Raw genomic sequence first — 22,308 nt, 5'->3', positions numbered from 1 at the left:
GGAAGTGATATCACCACCCATATGAACAGGCAGGCTTAAGGAGGACTGAGAGGAGAAGAAACAGGAGATGGTTTAACTGGTCTCTGTAGTCTGGAGATGAGCTGTAATAACAGGAGATCCCCCAAGCCCACCTGGACTGGAAGCTGGCGTCCCTAACACAATTTGATCTAAATGCACAACTGAATACACCATGGAGTGTGTGGAGCCACACAGTGCTTTATTTGAAGAAGAAGAAAGAAGAAGAAGAAGAAGAGTTGGTTCTTATATGCTGCTTTTCTCTACCCGAAGGAGACTCAAAGCGGCTTACAGTCGCCTTCCCTTTCCTCTCCCCACAACAGACACCCTGTTAGGTGGGTGAGGCTAAGGCCTATTATGCACGGTCGCTGAAATGGCGGCATGGAGAACGCGGAGGAGGAAGAAGCGAAGCAAACTGCTTACACACGGGACGGAACATAATGATGGCAAATCCCAGAGTATCCAATTATGCACACAGCTACTCCGGAGCCGCTTCTGGTCGTGCGCTGGTCCCAGGAAGCTCTACTTTTTTCCGCATCTCGCTAACGCAGCTTTTTCAACAGCATACGTTGACTCTGCACCTGGTTGCCTCCTGTAGTGTGCATAATTGGTGATTTTAGCCACCGCCATTCCACTCTAAATGTGGACCTTCCACTCCATGCATAATGGGCCTGAGAGAGCCCTAATTTCACTGCTCGGTCAGAACAGTTTTATCAGTGCTGTGGCAAACTGACTGAAGCATCTGAAATAAACATTTGTTTTTTAATACATGGATTTATTTTCTTGTTTTATATGTATATGCTTGGTTATCATTAAGACAAGCAGTATACAAATGATTTTTTAACAGCCTGCTAGACTGTACAGCTCGGACACGGGAGGAATAAATACATATTACCAAGACACTCTTGTTTCCTGGTTAAGGACTTCACCAACATTCCTGACATTTTAAAGTCGCAGACTCCTAACAACTCAAATGAGTACTTCACTTTTTTAAAAAAAATTATTTTTATTAAAGATTTTCATTAATAAAGGACAGCAGATTGGTACAAAGTTTTGGAAGAAAAATTTTAAAAATGCAAGACAAAATGTTAACATTAGTTTTCTGCAAGAGCATTATACCATGATTGTTTTCTATTTTCTCTTCTATCTTCTCGTACATTTATATTCACTTATCAAACTTAGTTTTCAAAGCCTTCAGTTAGTAAATCATTTTTATCTCTCTGTGACAAAAAACCCCCCAAGAGGCGTTTCCGATCCTGTATGAAGATAGCTACTGAGTTTCAGTATGGTCGTCAATTTTGCCATCTCAGCACAATCTCTTAATTTAAATAGCAGGTCCTCGTTCGTATTTGCAGATCTTAGCAGAAACAAACCTTACAGTTGTTACCATACATTGGAACAGGATTCTATATTGCTTATTCATTTCTTCTTCTGTCAATCCTAGTATGAAAGCCTCTGGTTTAAACTTGGAATTTAAATTTAAAATAGTCTGCATTCCATCATATATCTGTGCCTAGAATCTTTTAACTTTGACACAAGCCTACCAAAGATGGAAGAAAGTATTAGATGCAGGGGTAGTCAAATTGTGGCCCTCCAGATGTCCATGGACTACAATTCCCATGAGCCCCTGCCAGCAGTCACTGGCAGGGGCTCATGGTAATTGTAGTCCATTGACATCTGGAGGGCCACAGTTTGACTACCCCTGTACTAGAGCATTAGTACATCAAACGTAATGGGCCAAGGCATTCCAGATCTTTTGGGTTCTGTGAGTAGGGTGGTCAAATAGATTCATGGTATTAGGTGTCATTATCCCACCAGGCTTCATGCAATAAAGCCAAGGTCCCTGACATGTAGGCACCTTTGGAATTCTGATGTAGCATGATGGGCACAGAGAAAACATCTTTGACACAAGAGGAGCAGCCAGCTGGGAAACTGCTGCGGCTTACCTTCAGTCACATAGTAGAGATCCTTGTGCTGTGCTGGTAGTTGCTGCCCAAAGAACGTTTTTTTTTTAAAAAAGAGTTCTGCACAGAAAATCAAATCTTCAAAGTCCCAAACAGAAGCCTTGCTGGGCCAAATCCCCACCTGGCCTTGCCCACTTCCTAAAAATGTTTGGTGAGCACCAAAAAAGAAATCAGCAGGCAACATATTAAGGACCCCTGGGCTACAGCAGGTGTTCACATCATGTCTTCGGATGACATGCCCATCCCGTTTCCATCCAAACATGCATCCAACCCGAAGAAGAAGAAGAAGAAGAAGAAGAAGAAGAAGAAGAAGAAGAAGAAGAAGAAGAAGAAGAGTTGGTTCTTATATGCCGCTTTTCTCTACCCAAAGGAGGCTCAAAGTGGCTTACAGTTGCCTTCCCTTTCCTCTCCCCACAACAGACACCCTGTGAGGGAGGTGGGGCTGAGAGAGCCCTGATATTCCTGCTCAGCCAGAGCAGTTTCCTCAGTGCTTTGGCGAGGCCAAGGTCACCCAGCTGGCTGCATGTGAGGGAGCACAGATTCATACCCGCCTCGCCAGATTAGAGATCCACACTACACCAAACTGGCTCTTACCCAAGTACAGCGATACATATGAATATGGATATATATTCAGTGGTCAGCTGACATCTGCAAGGTTCACCTCTCTTATGCGCTATGGACTAGTGTGGATCCAAGTTCATTCAAATCAATATCAGTTTTGCTGTAAGCTTCGGCAAGGGCGGGCTTCACCAAGGGATTTCAAGGACTAGATACTAGTCCTTTTCTAACTTTCTGGCTAAAAAAGGGTTGGGTTTTCTACCTAGAATTGGCTGCAGTAAGTAGCCTTCTACACACTGCAAGGAAATATCACCACAGTCAGCCACGATATTCACTAAGCTGCAAATGGGGCGCAGTTAAAAACCGAAATGGGGTGTGGATCAATCTCACAAACCGACAGGGTAGGAACTGAGCACTCATACTTTTCAGCATTGTTATTGATGGTAGATTGTCCTCCAGAACATTTCCCTGAGCTGGGAACCCCCTACTGTGTAGCTTCTTAGCTAGGGTTGTTGCAATGAGGCGGTTGTACCCTTTCCTACGATGGTCAGGCAGGGTATAACCATGAATCATAGTAGCAAATTGGTCTGTCAAACCCCAGGATACAGGACTTCCATTTTCATCCAGTACACAGACACTAGGGAAGCAGCAAATAAGGTTGACTAGATACTTCCGGCACTGTTCATTGCCTCCACGGGACCAGGTCTCATTCAGGAGGCTGGCGTGCGACACGTCAAGAGAAGCCAATCTTGGTGGAGGATTGAGCCTTTAAAAAAAAACGGTGTTGTGTTTAACTGCATTGCAATGATCACTGCAGCTGGAAAGTAAGAATGTTAATTGAAAGGGTGGGGGAAATGGCAAGAGAAGGGGAGTACTTGGATGCAGAGAGCAGCATGCCGTAGGTGGGCAGGGTTTGTCAAATATTCAGAAATCATGGATTCCTTTCTGAGATTTCCACAGTTTCTCTGCTGTTCACCCCCTCTGTGGCCTTTTGGTATGCCCAACTGATCCCTAAAATCCCTACCTTCTTCATACAAAGGGATAGACGTGAACTGGAAAACTGTGGTGCATTTTGGTTTGTGGTTCGTGGACGAACTACGAACCAAACCACGAACTGAGCAGGGAGGTTCGTTCATGAATCAGACTGTTTTGTGGCCATGCAAACACTATTTAAAGAGACCTCAGAGTCCCTTTAAACCCCTGTTTTCTGCTGTAACCACAAATTACTTTAAAAATTCATGGAAGATCATGACAATAGACACATCACAAGCTTTGGTTTGTCATGAATTTGTGGCTCAGTTTCTGCAAATCCCTATGCATAAACATCCCCAGCCTTGGATTCCTATCATAGCATTGCCTTCCCCAATGCCCACACTAGGATCCGCAACCTTTTGGAGCTTGCAGGCACCTTTGAAACTCTGACATAGAAAGGTGGGAATAACCACAAAATGGCTGCCCCAAAATAGCTGCTGCACGAGGTGAGACAGCTTCCAAATGGCTGCTGCAGCTTACCTCCAGACTCTTATGCTTTGGTGCTAGTGAAGGTGTGGTTTGGGGAGAGAATGATTTCAATGGGATATAATGCAGCTATTTTCTGCAGGGGAATTGATTCACACTATTTCATTCCTTATTGTGGCTTGTACTCAACAGCAACATTGCTATGGAAAGTGATGGGACATACTTAAGGTTAACCTCTGGGAGAGTATCCGGATCTGGATGGATAACCATTTGGAAGGATGATTGCTTCACATCCACAAACTTGGGACCAGCAATGGCTTTGGAAACATCAAATAACCCATCCTGTAGGCCTGTATGTATAAGAAGTACACATTTCACCTACCACACATAGTCTGATAAACATTTAGCCCTAGCAAAGTACAAAACTGACCTGAGGAATCTGCATAGTTCTCAAAAATTCTTCAGAAATGCCACCCTTCTTTCAACAGAGAAAAAATACCCAAATTTGCTTTGAATTTCTCTTAAGTTGAAAGATATTTTCAAGGAACAACCTTATTGACTGACTGACTGACTGATTATATTTATATACCACCTTCCCATAAGACTCAGGGTGGTTTACATAAAACATAGAGGATATACATTTTAAACATAACAACCACAATCATAACAGTGGGTTTCAAAACTGAACAATGAAATTGTAACAGTTCACATTATAACAATTATTCTAACAGGAACCCGTAGTGAGGACAGTTTGGGTTCAGGTCTTGGAGAGGGTGCTTGGAGAGGATGCTATTGTATACCTGCAATATGGCAACTACATACTTAAAAAAAATTGGATACCACCTCCCGCACATCACAAGTAACATTCCATCTCAATTTAGAAAAGTGGGCTTCGCGGCTCCTGATTGGCCCCTCCGAGTTTTTATCCCGGACAGGGCCCGCCCTAACTCCTCCCACAGTGCCCTTACTGCTTTATTCAGTCTGGCTGTTTAAAGATGCTTAAAGATGCTTACACATTACTACAAAATTTATGCATCTTTACTTCTATTGCTTCTATAAAGGTAAAGGTATCCCCTGTGCAAGCACCGAGTCATGTCTGACCCTTGGGGTGACGCCCCCCAGCGTTTTCATGGCAGACTCAGTACAGTCCTTACCAGAGCCTTCCCAAGTCATTACCGTTTTACCCCCCAACAAGCTGGGTACTCATTTACTGACCTCGGAAGGATGGAAGGCTGAGTCAACCTTGAGCCGGCTTCTTGGATCGAACTCCCAACCTCATGGACATCGCTTCAGACAGCATTTCTGCTGCTTACCACTCTGCGCAACAAGAAGCTCTATTGCTTCTATACTAGGGTCCATTCCTTATAACTTAAATGTAGCCGAAGTCTTATGCTATTGTAAACACTATTAATTTAATGTTCCGCATGATATCGTAAACAAACCACAAAACTCCTACCGAACTCCAGCAACAATCAGAATTTTATAGAGCTTATGGGGAAATCCAGAAAAGTGGATTCCCCCTGAAAAAAACTTCTGAGCACAAGCTGCAACATATCACTGAATGACATGTGTGTTCTCAAAATAGCAGTAGAAAGAATATCCCTCCCTAGCTCTCACCCCCGAGCTTCCGGAGACGTGATCGCCATTTCCCCCCCCCCCTTAAACCAGTGAAAGCAATGAATACGCAAGGTTTATCTGGCTGAAGTCCCTCCACAAGCAATTCAGAAGTGCTTAACAGTAAAACAAAGCTACCTTTTGCAATTGGCTTTAAAGTTTCCGAGCACAAAACAGCCCCCTGTTTGACACTGCCATAATTTCGGCCAGAAATTGCACCCATCGGGGAGGGGGGATTTCTTTTTTTATTTGAAGAGCATGTAAACAATTAAGCACCAGCTCCTATGTCAGCCAAAAGGGTCTTGAGGCATCGAATGAACAAATACTGATTGCTATTGGTGTTTTCAGGTTTTAAAAAAACCCAGTTTTTAAAGGGAAAGGGGCTTTTCAGGAGCACGAACACAACAGTTCATTGGCTGTTCTGTTTGATTGATGGCCAGGGGTGGGAAGAAGCGTGGAAAAATATCGTCTCCTTTGTTGCAATTCTAGCAAGACCGGAAACCTGTGGGGAATGAATAGACCGCTACTGGGACTTCAATATTCCACTAGAATTGAAGATGTGTGGAATGACAAAATTCCACTATTAAATATAGCATTTCTGCATACTGCAAACATTTAGCAACATTAGTCACTGTAGGTTTTACCTTGTATCTGGAATACTTGCTCCCAGTTTATAGTTTCTGGGTTTTCCAGTAATGTCCAATAGGCTTGCAAATCCTTGTAAAAAACTGCATAAGCATTGGTAAAAGAGTCTAGATCATCACTTTCAGCCTAGGTTAAAAAGAAACAACACACTTAAATTCCATTTATCTCTCTCTCTTTCTCTTGTTCCTGCAATCACAACTCGTCTGAATAGGGGCCCTGTGCCACTATGGCTGCTGGTCAGAGAAAGGTACTACACTGAGCTTCATTTGGGGGCAATCAGAGCCATCACCTGCCAGATCCCTTGGTGAAGAGTAGGGTCCTAAGGCCCACCTCTACACTGCTGATTAGCTGACTGGTGGGAGAGAAGCTCACTCAGAAAAAGGGAGATCCAGCATCATTACCCATGTGACCAAGAAATGATGCCATTACCTCCAGGACATTGGAGGTGACACTGCCATTTGAGCAAAAGCTCTATGCTAGAAGCCAAATTAACCATAGAGCTTTTGCCCAAATATCAGGGGCTTTTCGCACACCTTCAAAATCGCACAATGGTTGCCAATTGAAAATGCTACTGATTTGCCATTATGCACAACGTCGTTGACAATCTGCCACACACCTGAAACCGATCCGCAAAAAGCGCTTCCTTGTAGCGCTTTCAGGGAAATCCCCAAAAGTGGATTCACCCTCCGGAAAGCGCTACACTCCTGCAAGCAATCTGCAACACTAGCGGGAAAGTTCTGTGCGTTACCATTGTTGTGGTTTCTACAAAGTCCCTCCCCCTGGCTCTCTCCTCTGATCTTCCGGCGAAGCGATCGCCATTTTTTTTTCTCCGAGCGAGCGAAGTTCAACCCACCAGCAAGCCTGTTTAGAGGCTTCCCCGGCTTCAGTCCCTCCCCAGAGCTGTTTATTCACTAAGCACAAACAACAGACAAGCCCGTTTGCTGATGTATTTTCCCTTTATTTTTTACACTGTTTTCGGCCGAAAATCGGGCCCGTGAGGGGGGGGGATTTTTTTTTTCACTTGGGGGGAGCGTGGCAACGATGAAACGACAGCTCAAACACACCTGCCAGCTGATGGGTCTCTCCGTTGCAACGATTTACACATATTCATTGCAATGGGTGTGTTTAAAAAAAAAAACCTTTCTTAAAGGGAAAGGGGCTGTTTGGGAGCATGCTAACGGCTGCCCATTGGCTGCTTGACGGCCAGGGGCAGGACGAGCTTGGCAATAGTGCTTCCTGTCTAGCGATTTTTGCTGAGACCGGAAGCTTGTGGGAAACTATAGAAACGCAACTGGATTCCACTACAAAGTCAGGTATGCATAATGACGAATTGCACTATTTTAAATGGCGATTTTTCGTTCAGCAAACAATTTGCTACAAGGATCCCGGTGCGGAAAGCCCCCCAGTGTCACCCTGATGTCCCAGAAATGATGACATCACGTCTGGGTCACGTGGACAATGACACTGTAAATAGGCTGGGACTTCCTCCTGCACCCAATAACCCCTCCCCCCCACACACACACACACATCCAGTTGCAAAGAAGGACCTTGCATTGACTGCTAGTCCTTAGTCTGGGCAACTTGCTGCTTAAAGAGTTCACCAGATTTTCTGTGCATTGCCTTAAACCCTCTCCTCCAAATCCCATTCACTGCAAAAGTTAGTGATTTACAATAAAAAAAAGCTACTTGGGGCAGATATACATTAATAGTCAACTTTACTTCCATTAGATACCTCCAAGTAGTTTTTTTAGAGACCCAGAGAAGTCTCTCATCTGAGCACTGACCAGACTCCTACTCCTGTAGCATCAGCAAAGGGCAGGGTCAATATCCCAGGGATACCACTGCTTCCTGATCAGAAGATAATGTAGAACTACTGACTTTAGTGAAAGAAGAATCCCCTGGAGTTCCCAGATGTGGCCATAGAAAACAACCACTACAATTGGAGTCTAAAAGGAATGTGAAGGGTGTGATAACTGGGAACTGGCCATAGTAAATAAAATGCTAAAAGGAATGTGAAGGGGGAACTTGCTGTAGCAAATAAAATGCTGTAGAATATGAATGATAACTTTTATTTTATGGGGAGTTGTGAATTTGCCAATGTTCCCTTCTTGCATTCTGTAGTTATTTTAACATGATGCCTTAAGGATTTCTTTTTTTTACTTTAATTTCACATTTCACTTGTTATATTATTACTAGCTTTGTTAGGCATGGCATAGCAGGGTCCAGACCAGGGCTGATTCTGCACTTACTTTGTTTATTCCATTGTGTTTCCTGCTGAATGCAGATCAATTTGAACTCAGGTCTTCCTCTATCCCCCCTCCCATTGAAACAGAGAGTGTTCTGCACGTGATTAGGGAAGTTCAGAAGGGGAGGAGCCAAGTGCAGCAGGAGCCTCTTTCTTTCTTTTCTTGAAGGGGTGGCAGAGGATTGGAGACAGCAGAGGAGGGGGAATAAATCCCAGAGGCAAATCTCTGCCAAGAGAAGTTAGGGGTTTTGGAGCTTCTACCGAGAGAAGTTAGGGCTTCCCCTTTAAGGGAAGCCTTGCAAGGGAAACAGGAAGCCTTTGAACTGATACCCGGACCACTCAAGGCTTTTCTACAGCATTGGAGTCTCAAGGCTGCAAGTTAGTTCAGGACAAGCAGAGAACTGTACCTTTACTTATGCCAATTTTTCAAATATTGAGGATTATATCCACTCCAGGATATTGCAGGGAAAAGGTAGGGTCACTCCGGATCAATCCTGCTTGTTGCAGAGGGAAAATTTAAATCAGCCAAAATCAAAATTGAAATCGCATTCAGTGTGGATGGCAGGGATTGAATCGACCTGGGATTGCAATAAAAGCCCTATACACCATGCAGGTGCATATACTTAACCATCTAAGGAACAATTGTCTTGGAGATGGCTTCCCTTCATTACTTTTTACAATGCATAATGATCAGAAAAATAAGAAGTACCGTGGAGGAACAATGGATATGAAAGACAGTGAGAGAGGGAGAGACTGCAGCTGTTGCTGTACCTCTCTCTGCCGACGAGTAACGACAGCTTTAAATTCTGGCCAGGAGTCCACCACCACTTCCTTCCTGAAAGGGTTTCCTCGGTTGATATTCAGCACTGCTCCATATACCTTTCACAAAGAAAAATAACAGGCAATTACGGAGGTTAGGAGGGCAATTTTATTATTATTCAGTTTCTTTTTATGATTTTTAGACATTATCTTGACAAGAAACTAGCACATTTTTGTCTCCATTCTCACACAAGGAGCCTCAGTTCTTCTTTCCCCCCCTGATCCTTACAACCTCCTCAGGAGCAACCTTAAGGAAGAGAAACAACTGGACCAAGGTCACCCAGCAAGTTTCATTACAGGGCAAGGGTCTGAAGCCAAGCCTCTCTAGTCTAGCCAAGTACTGTCACCATTACACCATGCTGACAACTTCACAATAAACAGCCAGTTTGGATGCTTCAGGAGGAATTTCTTCCTACTTGAACTTGTCAGAAGCAGATATGATGATCCAATTGGGCCATTTTGCCTCCACATCCTGAGCACTTTTTGAAAAGGGCCATTATGAACAGGAGGTATCTCACTACTCAAGAGTCCAGAAAAAACAGTCAAAACCGAATATCCAGTTAGTCGAAGAACTATAGAAGTTGTGAGGCAATTACTCACACAGCTCACAAAGGTGTCCTTTCTCTTCAGCAGCAAAGAAAAGACTTTCCCATATCACATGATTTTGAGTGGGAATGTCTGTGAGGGAAGAGGGTGAGCACTCTTGGAAGCTTTCTAGAAGTTTAACTTGCAAGTCTATTCTCCATGGCAGGCCTGTGACTTTGCAGCACCCAGGAGGTAATGCACAGATGCCACAAAGATGAACCTCAAGGAATCCATGTCCTCCACTTATAGGCTTTACTGTGGAGATCTGTGAGCATAAGGACCCACTGCTGTTGATTCATGCTTACAAAACTATCAAGGGCTTGTTAATAGCCCTGAATTTTGACAGTCTATTTGTAATGTAACTTCGTGTCCTCATCAGGTAGCCTGTTTGACAATATTAACACTGTGTTTGACAGCCAGACACTGAAGCATCTTTGAGGATCTCAAAGACATGGGGAACAGCATAGAGGTTTCCCCTTCTAGCAATTAGATGTGGTATAGTGATAGAATTTCAGACTACCACCCAGGAGACTCTGCTCCAAATCTCTACTCAGCCACAGACATCTGCAGGATAGCTGTTTCTCTATCTGTTCTACCTAACCTGGTTGTTGTGTGGGAAGAATGGAGGTCCACCATGATAGAAATCCTTGGAGTATTGTGGGAATAGTCAGTTTCACCCAATGCGAATTCCTTAAGGATTCCATTACTTCTTGCCTTTTTAATTTACCCCTTCAAATGGTAAAGATTGTGAAAAGAGTAGTGGAATTCATATCTTTAACAACGGGTTGCTGTTAAATAAAAGGCTAAGGCCTAAGTTGGCAGAGAGTGGGCGTGGCATGTCCAGGTTAGGGCCCAATCGGAAGGGCAAAGCACCTTCCGACTGGGCCCTCACCGGGACAGATAAGAGTTCTACCCAGTTGGGTGAGGGACTAATTGGAAGGCGCTTTGCGCCTTCCAATTGGGCCCTCACCCAAGCCCGTCTGTGACACGGCCAGGGGGAGAGGGGGAAGGAGGCCTTCCCCCCGGGCCTAGAAGCACACCTGCACCATCATTATGAGAGCACCACTGAAGCTAGTGTGCCACCAATACCGCCATGAGAGTGATGCTGCTGCCATGAGAGCATGGCCACCACTGGGCGCACACACTGGAATGCCACCATCAAGTGAGCACCTCAAATCATGATTGATTTCTGCCAAGAGATTTCTGCTACTAAAGCGAACTCCATCACTGAGTGGATGGTGTTTATATTTCTCTGCTGCTTACAGATATAGATAATGATACAACCTATAGAGTAGCCAAATTCTGTGCAGCAGTGATCAAAATTCGTAATAGAATGGTCTGTTCCAAGTGACTGGACAACTGTATTTATGTACCTTATTATTATTCTATTTTGTATTGTTATGTCTTAAGATGTTTTAATTTCTGGTTTTAATGGATGTTTCTGTATTATCTTGTACTGGTCTATGACTGTAATAAAACTAACTAACCATCACTGCGTGGATGGTGTTGAATACACAGTGACAAGCAGTGGGCATCAAATGCTCTTTGTGCTGCTTGTAGAATTAGGCGCTTCAGGGGTAAATAGTTATTTAGTGCTCATACATATGCTTGGGCACATAAAGGCAAGGGTCACCACACAGCTTTTGCATAATCAGGACCTTTTGCCTTCGTTAACGGATTTATCAATCAATCCTGCCCACTTAAGGCAGCTGTACATGCTTCAAAATTGAAGGTGATGGGATGACGAAAGGCAAATTCTCCAGGGGATTAACATTTCCGGCCCTGGTACTCTAGTGTATAGTTTCTGAAAGCTTATCTTATTGTTCTCATGTTTGGGAAACAAAAAGGATAGAGCGTTTGGTATACCTTCCATTAGTCAGTCATTATTTCTGATCAATGAATCAAAGAAATGATAGCCATACCCAAATCCCCTGTTTACCAGGGGATTTGTGTTTTTAAATGTTGTTATATGTATACTAGGGACAAAGCCCATTGCATTCAGGAATACAACAGGTGCTAGATTAGGGTGGTGGTGGAGTGGAAGAACTCTGCGGATGGCCTCTCTTCTCAAGATTTGGAAAGGCTGCAGGCTGGAGGCTCGAAGAGGCCGCGGGTGTGCTTCTAGGCCTGGGGGAAGGCCTCCCCCCCTTTCCCCCGAAACGCATCTCAGCCATCCCCCCGGGCCCTGAAGCACACCTACAGCTACTTTGAGCCTCGAGCCTGTAGCCTTTCCAAATATCTGTTTATAGATATGCAGATTTTTTGTTTAGGGGCCATTGCCTCATGCTTGTTTACCAAGTCAGCAAGTTTAGCAGGAAGAGAAGAATTCTCCTTCCTCCCTTTGTTTCAGAAGAGATCTGCTTTAGGCAGATAGGTAGATCCATCTTGAATCTTCAGCATGTAACAGCTAAGGTGTAGAGCTCCTTTATGAGCTAAGGAAGCTATGTGTTTTATTGTTTTTCCTTCCAGTTCCCCTATCCTGTTTACAGTATAACTGCCTTGTCTGGTCTCATCATTTATATAAGAACTCTGCTATTTTTTACAACATAAACTCCCAAATTAGACCAACATCTTGCCTTGAGGGTTTTGCTGCAGTGGCACTTGTTCAACTACAGCCACTCAGCAGCTGTGGTGGCTCTCCTTCCACACTAATGCTTGCTTGGAACTGCGCTTACTCAGCTCTGCCTGCTTGGCAGCAACAGTGGTAACGCTTTCACACTGGCACTCTCGCCACAGCGATGCTCGCTCTTAACGGGGCTTTGCTTGGCTGCGCCTGTTCGACAGCAGCAGCCGTGGCATGCTATCCTTGGTGATCTCACCACAGTGATGCTCTCTCGGCTGTGGCAGTTCGGTAGTGGCAGTGGCATTCTTGCCTCAGCAATGCTTGCTTGGCTATGCTTGCTTGGCTGCGCCTGCTTGGCAGCAGCGTTCTTGTGACGGCAGTGCCCTCCCGACCATGGTGGCACTCACTCGGCAGCAGCAAAACTTGCTCACCAACTTTAGTCGGTGTTTGCTTGTTGGTGCTCGCTTGGCACCTGCTCTCTGCAGTGCTCGCTAGGCAACCACGGTCGCTTCATAGGCCTATTATGCACGGAGTAGAAGGTCCGCATTTGGGGTGGAATGGCGGCAGCTAAAATCACCAATAATGCACGCCACAGGTGGCAACCGGGCATAGAATCAACGTATGCCACCGAAAAAACTGCGTTAGCAAAATGCGGAAGAAAGCGGAGCTTCCCGGGTGACCAGAGCGCAACCAGAAGTGGCTCCGGATTGGCCGCGTGCATAATCGGCTGCTCTGGGTTTTGCCGCCACTGCGTTGTCCCGTGTGTTTGCGGTTTGCTTGGCTTCTTCCTCCTCCGCGTTCTCCATACCGCCATTTCAGCGGCCGTGCATAATAGGCCATAGTGACACTGAGCATCAGCCATTCAGCAGCATTCAGTCATTGTTGATGTACAATAGCAATGCCTCACAGTGCTGGTCCTTGCATCGTCAGACAACCTGAGAACTAGGATGCACCTTTGGTGCTGATGTTGATTGAGGGAATAAATCAATTTCAGATGACAGTAGTAAACGTGGCAATATCTGACTTTCCATCAATCTCCTTCAATGGTGGGTTAGGCACAGCCCTAAGCAGGGCAGATCCCACCCAAGTAAGCTCCACCAGGACTGGCACTGAGCTCACCAAGGTGACTACTGGCCATATATCATCCACTTGGGTATCTGTCATAATGGGTTGGAGATACAAGGCCATTACCCAGAGAATCTCAAGATGATCCACTCTTCCTTCCCTCAATTTCTGAGGTGATTTGGCAGCAAGACTGTTTCAGACCGAGAAAATAAACTCAGTGATTCTGTTCCACCCTTATTTATTTATTATATTTATTTAACTAAGGCCACATTCTTACCAGCAATGACTGATCGAATTAAAAATAAAAAAATTATAAGTTGTTTATCCCCCATCTGAGGTAAAAATTATCTTCAGCTTGATGAACAGTCCTCTCTCAGGGGCAGCAGAAAAAGAACTGAGGGAGAGTGCTAACCCCTTCCATATCATGTGATTTGGGTGGGAAGTCACCCTCCGTGAGTGGGAGGGTAAGCACCCTTGAGAGCTTCTAGATTTTTGTATATATAGCTTGCAAACTTCTTCTCCGTGACAGGCTCTGTGAAGACGCAGACTCCCCCATGTGGAACTGCACAGAAACCATGAAGATGAAAGTACTTTCAATGTACTTTAGTGATCATTCGCAAGTGAATTTTGCCATGTAAAACCCAGTTGCAAAGTGGATAGAAAGTACATTATTCAGCATGTGTGAAAGTGCCTTATCACTGTAAGCATTTCAAAACAAATTTAGTTGGTAGGAATGAATGTTATACACATCCACAACAAAGGGAAAATGAGAAAGGCAGTGCTACTTCTCAAAGGGGACAAATTAAATGAGCCACAAAAGCAGCTTTGCAAAGGCTGAGACAACATTTCACTACCCCCTCGACATACACACGTATTCTTCATGTCATTTCATGTCTTTACAATCATTTTGCAAAGCTCTCACACATGGAGGGGCTTCTAGTGGAAGAGGCATAATGACCAGTTAGCCTGCTCTTGAAAAACACACCTGCATAAGAAATGCTCAGGAGTGCTTCAGTGTCAAGGTACATTTTAGAAGCCCTCTGAAACTTGCTTCACTTCACTAGCAGCAGCCAGCCCACAATGAGAACAGACATGTTTGTTTCAAGAGCGGCTGGCTGACGGAATCGCCTCCCTTCTTTCTTTTGACCTCTGGCTTGTCTAAACCCCAGCCTCAGACTTCAAACTTTCAACAAGGTCCCAAACCAAAAGATCAATGAAGATGTTCACCAGACATGTAGCTGCCTCACACCAAATCTGACCCTTGGTCCAGCAAAGACAATACTGTCTACTCAGAGTATCAGCGGCTTTCTGGGGATTCAGGCAGGGGTCTTTCACACCACCTACTACCTGGTCTTTTTCTCTGGAGATTCTGTGTATTGAACTTGCATGCCACGCAGATGCTCTACCTCTGAGCTACGATCCCTTCCCAGGATGGCTTCTCCCAGCCGCCCTGTTTTCTTCTTGCCAAACATTCCGGTGTCCTTGTAACATCTCATCTGCCTTACCTTAAGGGATTCAGGGAAATTCTTCTTTAACAGGTGTTCCAGTTTCTGCAGCTTTGTAGAACAGTTGAGCACCAACATCTTCCTGGAAGTGGTTAACAGCCACCTAGGTATGAACAGGGAATAGCTCAGCAGGCACAGGTGGTAACAGAAATGATCGGAAGCAAGCCTTTGCTGAGCTGAAAAAATGCTGGAGAAGTGTAAGCCTGAAACAGGCTCCGAGGTAACCACCCATCCTCAATACTGTTACATTAAAATTGGTTGGTGGGTGGGTGCTAGCAGAATCAATTGGATTTAATCCTGGAATTAAACGTCAATGAAAAAGGGATTTTCTACATATACCAATAGTAGGGGTGGGCATTGTAAGCCACTTTAGGTCTCGTCGGGGAGAAAGCTGGGTAAAAAGGTCTAAATCATTAAAACAAATTTGGTGTGTTCTTTGTAAAAGGGGATTGGGGGAGTCAAATTTTATTTTATTTAATCATTTGTCTATGCCACCCCATCTGGCAAGCTGGGTCAGGGTGGTGTACGATATCTGTACACCGCCCGTGGCGCCGCGGGCGCCACGGACTAAATAAAATAGTAAGGGGTTCTGGGGCGGGATGTGTCCGGGATGAGGAAGGGTCCGGATTGGACCCTTCCTCATGACAGACAATCAGAGGGACCAATCGGCAGGCGCGAAGCGCCTGCCGATTGGTCCCTCTGATTCCCAGCCTCAGTAACTGCGAGCCGCGCGCAGCGCGGCTCGCAGTTGCTCACGGCCTGACGCGTCAGGCCGGCCCCTGAGGGAGCCCCCGGCAAGACTCCAGCCGCCGAGACTCCAGCCGCCAAGAGGGAACCACGGCCGGGCCGCGCCCACACGGCCCGATCCGCGGGTGCGGCTCGCGGGTGCGGCCCCGCGGGCGCGGCCGGGCGCGGCCCCGCGGGCGCGGCCGGGCGCGGCCTGATCCGCGGCCGTGGCCTCCTGGAAGCAGCAGAAAGAACCCACCCACCCCCCAGCCACAGAAGATCAAATAAACGCACAGGACCCGCCGCAGCCCAGCGCACCACGCCTGGGACTCCCCACCAAAAACCAGGAGACGCCGAGGAGCCGCCACCCGCCTCCTCTTTCAGGTAGCCTGTCCCTTGCTCTGTCCCTCGCCTGCCCCTCGCTCTGGTCCCTGCCTGCTAGCGCCCATTGTCTTCTGGATACAATGGGCTTTTTTACTAGTAAGGATATAATACAGTAAGTTAAAACAAGTACAATTGAGCTTAAAATTAATTTTTAAAGTCGTTGACACAAACAGGTTAAAATCAGCAGTGGCATTTCATTGCTCAGAGCAGGCAAGAGTCTGGTAATAACATAAACATAATAACAAAAAACCCCAGAAAAAACAGAATAGATCGAAGAGGTGGAGGAGTGGCACTGTATGTGAGGAAAGGGCTTACCTGTCAGGAAATTCTAGTGAAGGAGAGCATATCTACAGTGGAAAGCATCTGGGTGAAAATAAGCGAGGGGAAAACAAACAGCGTGGTGGTTGGTGTCTGCTACCGACCGCCTGACCAACGAGAGGATGTGGATGCTGCACTTTGTGAGCAGCTTGAGAAAATATCCAAGTGGCAGGACCTTGTCATCATCGGTGACTTCAATTTCCCAGATGTGTGCTGGGAAACAAACTCTGCGAAGCGTCCTCAGTCATGCAACTTTCTGACCTGCCTGGTTGATAATTTCATTTATCAAATGGTAGATGAACCCACAAGAGGTTCAGCCATACTGGACTTAATACTGACCAACAGGCAAGAGTTGGTGGATGAGGTGAAGGAGGTGGGGACCCTAGGGGGAAGTGACCATGTCCTCATAGAATTCCTTTTGAGATGGGGAGCCAAGGAAGCTTGTAGCCAGACGCGGATGTTGGATTTTCATAGGGCAAACTTTAATAAACTCAGAGACATGATGAGTGTCATACCATGGACGAGAATGCTGGAAGGGAAGGGAGCATGTGAAGGGTGGGCGCTACTCAAACAGGAGCTATTGCATGCTCAATCAATGACTATCCCAGAAAGACGAAAACACTGCAGGAGCTCTAAGAAGCTTATTTGGATGAACAGAGAACTTCAAGAGGAACTAAGAAAGAAAAGGAAAATGTTCAGGAAATGGAGGGAAGGACAGAGCTCTAAAGAAGAGTACCTACAGGTTACTAGGCACTGTAGATCAATCATCAGAAAGGCCAAAGCTGAGAGTGAGCTAAGATTGGCCAGGGAAGCCCATTGTAACAAGAAAAGATTTTTCAGTTATGTGAGGAGCAAACGTAAAGTAAAGGAGGCAATAGGCCCACTGTTGGGTGCGGATGGACAAACTCTAATGAAAGATGCAGAGAAAGCAGAAAGGCTTAGTGCCTATTTTACATCTTTTTTTCCCCACAGGTCAAAGTGTTTAGGCACATCTAGAGATGGCTGTAGCCAAAGGATAGTGTCTGGGTGGCAGGTTAACATGGATAGAGAGGTTGTCGAGAGGCATTTAGCTGCACTGGATGAGTTCAAATCCCCTGGTCCGGATGAAATGCACCCGAGAGTACTCAAAGAACTTTCCAGAGAACTTGCACAGCCCTTGTCCATCATCTTCGGAACCTCTTTAAGGACTGGAGATGTCCCGGAGGACTGGAAAAGAGCTGTATCAACAGAGGCATCACATCAAAATCACAAGATGTCATAGTCCCATTGTATACGGCACTGGTCAGACCACACCTGGAGTACTGTGTGCCGTTCTGGAGGCCTCACTTCAAGAAGGACGTCGATAAAATTGAAAGGGTACAGAGGAGAGCGACGAAGATGATCTGGGGCCAAGGGACCAAGCCCTATGAAGATAGGTTGAGGGACTTGGGAATGTTCAGCCTGGAGAAAAGGAGGTTGAGAGGGGACATGATAGCCCTCTTTAAGTATTTGAAAGGTTGGTACTTGGAGGAGGGCAGGATGCTGTTTCTGCTGGCTGCAGAGGAGAGGACACGCAGTAATGGGTTTAAACTTCAAGTACAACGATATAGGCTAGATATAAGGAAAAAGTTTTTCACAGTCAGAGTAGTTCAGCAGTGGAATAGGCTGCCTAAGGAGGTGGTGAGCTCCCCCTCACTGGCACTCTTCAAGCAAAGGTTGGATACACACTTTTCTTGGATGCTTTAGGATGCTTAGGGCTGATCCTGCGTTGAGCAGGGGGTTGGACTAGATGGCCTCTTCCAACTCTATGATTCTATGATTCTAACAACAATAACAAAGAACGGTGGAAACTGCAAACTATACCTCTTAAAGTCTAAGGCTCTGTCAAGTTGGATGTCTTGAGGCTATAGGACAGGATTTAGGTCAGCCTCCAGCCTCTGCAGCTTCCTGCTCTTCTTGCCACCGTAGAAACCACCATTGAAAGCCGCCTTATCAAAGTTATTAATATCAACGTTATTCATCAAACTCAATGTGGTCTCCTCAGAGGGGCGGCAGCTTTCTAGGGTTTCAGGCAGAGGTCTTTCACATCACCTACTACCTGGTCCTTTTATCTGGAGATGCTGGGTATTGAAGCTGCGTGCCATAGCACTGCGCCATGGCCCCTCCCCATGATGGCTTCTCCCAGTCACCCAGCCCAGCCATTGATCCATCTGATGGTATTGCTTATGACTGGCAACACCTTTCCAAGGTCTTAGAAACAGAGAGATCTTTTTCAGCTCCATTTCCCAAGATACCTAAAGGGGAGACACCAAAGCGTGTGTCTGGGACTTTGTGCATGCAAACTATGTTGTTACAACCAGATTAATTGGTCAATTGTTTTAGGTCCACTTCCTTCTTCCCACCTACTAGCTCAAGCCTTGGCTTACTGCTTGATTCATAAAGCTTGTCAGTCCATTCTCTACAAAACATCCTGTGATGTAAAATAAGATGGAGAAATTAAACAAAGAATCTCTGAACCCATTAAAAAGCAACCATGTCTAATTCTTAAAATAGCCCCAAAGTGTGGATGTACAGTTATATGTGTATGTGTGTGGGAAGCTTTTTCTAGAAGCCTAAGGGAAAGCCTTGAAAATGCTAGAGGGCGTCACCCCAAGGGTCAGACATGACTCGGTGCTTGCACAGGGGATACCTTTACCTTTAAGGGAAATCCTAAGTTTGCAGTAAATGCCAGATTTTTAAACTAAGGTATGGTTAAACCCTCATCCAAACTAGAAAATGTTGAAAACAAGATCACGCCAGTGATAAGGAAGATAAGTTTGTAGCAGAAAGTATTTTCCTACAAGCCTTGATCCCCTATCAGGCTTCTTGCTCCAAGACTCCCCCCCTCCTCCCCTGACTGACTGATGAAGAGGAAAACATACATTTGGAACAACAACAACAACAACAACAACAAGTTTTATTTATGGCCATTCAGACCCAAGTTCAAATGCACAATTAAAATATCAAATGAATACAATAATAAATATTTGAATACAAGAGGGGTGTTTAAAATCAGAAATATAAAACATGTCGGGGTTAAAACTCATCTTTGAAAGAGCATTGGCTAAATATCGAGTCAGTATGTTATTCAGTTAAAGAGGAAACTTTCTGGCTTATATGAATATCACACAACTTATTGGCAGCTGCACAAAATTTCACAGCGTGTAAAGGTATTTGACAGTTCATGTCAATGAGAAGTTTCTTAACTTTATCCTTTGAAGGGAGACTCTGATATTGGTTTAAAGTTGGCTGGATTAGCTTGGTTCTTATGTCATTATAGATGGGACAGTATAGCAAAACATGTTTGCTTGCACAGAGACAGAATCTCTCTGAAAAGGGGATATTTCTATAGCGGTCTTCCAGGGCTAGGCTGCAGTATGTCCAGATGTGAGGAACCAGGAGGAGGGAAAAATCTTACCCCCCTGAAGCTCCCCACCCTCATTTTTCAATTGAAATTTTCAATTGGAAAAATTGGGAAATTAGGGGGAACAGAGAAAGGAAACCCTGATGAAAGATTTTCTTTCAGAATAGGGAAAGTGCTTCTTGAGACAAAGTTTTTCAAAATTCAAATTGTATAGGATTGAAAAGCCTGAGAATTTTCTCAATTTTTCAGGTGGGAAAACTGAAAAAATTTGGGGGAGCACAAAAAAAACACGTCTTACAATGTAGCCAAAGAATTGTGGAAATATTGTATTAAAGTAAATAATTCTGGTAACAATATGCTGCAATGTATTCAGTGATACAGTTAAAGAGCTGAATATTTTTAGTGGAAGAAGAAGAGTTGGTTCTTATATACCACTTTTCTCTATCTGGAGGAGTCTCAAAGTGGCTTACATTCGCCTTCCCTTTCCTCTCCCCACAACAGACACCCTGTGAGATAGATGAGGCTGAGAGAGCCCCGATATTACTGAAGAAGAGTTGGTTCTTATATGCCACTTTTCTCTACTTGTAGGAGTCTCAAAGTGGCTTACATTCGCCTTCCCTTTCCTCTCCCCACAACAGATACCTTGTGAAGGAGGTGAGGCTGAAAGAGCCCTGATATTACTGCTTGGTCTCAACAGCTTTATCAGCGCCTTGGTGAGCCCAAGGTTGCACACAGGGGAGTGTGGAATCAAACCCGTCTCACCAGATTAGAAGTCCACACTCCTAACCACTACACAAAGCTGGCTTTCTTAGGAAGTTTAGCTCAGTATCCAGACATATGTACTGGCAGTGTACTCTATGAGAGACTTGCTGTTCAAGTAATGTGCATTTACCATAGAATTTGTTTTCTACCTTTGACTCCCCCCCCCACTTCTCAGATGGCAACAATGAAAAAGACATATACTATGGCAGAAAAAAGTTGCACTTTGCAACTCTCAAGGGTTGGGTATTCTTGCAATTGATATAACATGAAGATATTAATACTTTAACATTCCAGAAACATGCCAAGCAATAAGACTGTGTATACTAAGTTATATATTCTACATTTTATATTACAGTCAGTAATACAAGTTTAAAATTGATAGGAATGAGCTGCATGTATTTCAATCTCTGTTTCCCACATGCACTGAGAAAACTAGAAACATATATTTTTTCTGTGACTTCAAAGTATCTGGAAATTTTACATCTGTAGGAAGGCCCAAATGATTTAAAGCTTTATAGCAGGCGTAGTCAACCTGTGGTTCTCCAGATGTTCATGGACTACAATTCCATGAGCCCCTGCCATCAAGTAGTCCAAAAACATCTGGAGGACCACAGGTTGACTACCCCTGCTTGATAGCTCACAGAAAGTACATTGTTTGAGTCTGGTGGCCTTCGTGACTGAATTGAACGACAGCTGTTAAAGGAAAAGGTTTCTGAAGAGAATTTTCAGCAAGTCTATATTAGACTATCCGGCAAGTCTGTTTATTTCTGCTCTAATGATCATGTAGACTGATCACTTACCTGCAGTGGACTTTGCAGCCTGCAGTTCTGTTAATGCAGTTGAGTGCTAAGAAACAGGTGAGTAGCAACAGGCTGGATTACCAAGCATTCCTTCTGGGACAAGGGGAGGCAAAGCAAATACATCTACCCCCTGGGGGAGACAGAGAGGCTTAAGAGGCAAGCTTTAATAAGGGAGCTGTGAAGGTCAGAGAAACCCAAGGTAAAAACCCTTGTCCAGGAGACACTTGATCTGCTGGTATCCATTCCCATGAATGACCAGGCTTCCTCATACTTTGGATTAGCATGCTGGGGATTATTAAATACAATGCTTAATTTATAGTTATCACTTCTCCACTGTGTGACAGATGGTAAAATTGCACACATGAAGGGGACACCTGTGGGAAGCTGGTGACTTCTGTGCCCTTAATATTTCAGTTTCCCCAATATATGACAACCCCCTTTCCTTGATAGGTTAAATTATTCCCAACACACCTCTAATTCTCATTATGCTCTTCTATTGGAGCCTGCCTGCCTGCAGTATGTTGCTGTTATTTTGACTCAATAGTCTTACTGAGATTCAGCTCTTTTTCATGCAATCACTGCAGCTAACTATTTAGCAAATGCTCAGGTAGTTTTCTGATCTTTAGATAAGAGGGGGGGGATGGATGATTTTTTTTTGAGATGATAAATTCATGTAACCTGTTAAGAGGAAGGACAAATACCTTTCTCACCAGACTTCCCATTCCAATAAAATGTTTTAAGGACTCAAGCTGACTTGATCCATATTTACAAACTCTGAGTCCAGTGGCACCTTTAAAATCAACGTCGTTTTATTCAAGGTATAAACTTTCATGTACATTTCTGAGTATGCTATGCCTGTAAAGATATGGTTGAGAAAATGATTATATAATTATAATTTTA

General features: G+C 44.6%; 1 protein-coding gene across 1 annotated transcript; it reads right to left on the bottom strand.

Moving 5' to 3' along the window:
• Positions 1-1,001: 1,001 nt before the first annotated feature.
• Positions 1,002-21,543, bottom strand: GLYATL3 (glycine-N-acyltransferase like 3). Its single transcript, XM_077314941.1, has 6 exons — positions 21,409-21,543; positions 15,037-15,139; positions 9,271-9,378; positions 6,254-6,380; positions 4,219-4,345; positions 1,002-3,303 (listed from the first exon to the last, which is right to left on the bottom strand). The coding sequence occupies exons 2-6, from the start codon at positions 15,112-15,114 to the stop codon at positions 2,856-2,858; spliced, it is 888 nt and encodes a 295-aa protein (XP_077171056.1). The 5' UTR covers positions 15,115-15,139; positions 21,409-21,543; the 3' UTR covers positions 1,002-2,855.
• Positions 21,544-22,308: the final 765 nt, after the last annotated feature.

This window comes from Paroedura picta, chromosome 1 (genome assembly GCF_049243985.1).
Source record: "Paroedura picta isolate Pp20150507F chromosome 1, Ppicta_v3.0, whole genome shotgun sequence".
NCBI classification, from domain to species: Eukaryota; Metazoa; Chordata; class Lepidosauria; order Squamata; family Gekkonidae; genus Paroedura; species Paroedura picta.
The sequence above is the reverse complement of the archived record's forward strand: the minus strand, read 5'-3'. Positions and strand labels throughout refer to the sequence as shown.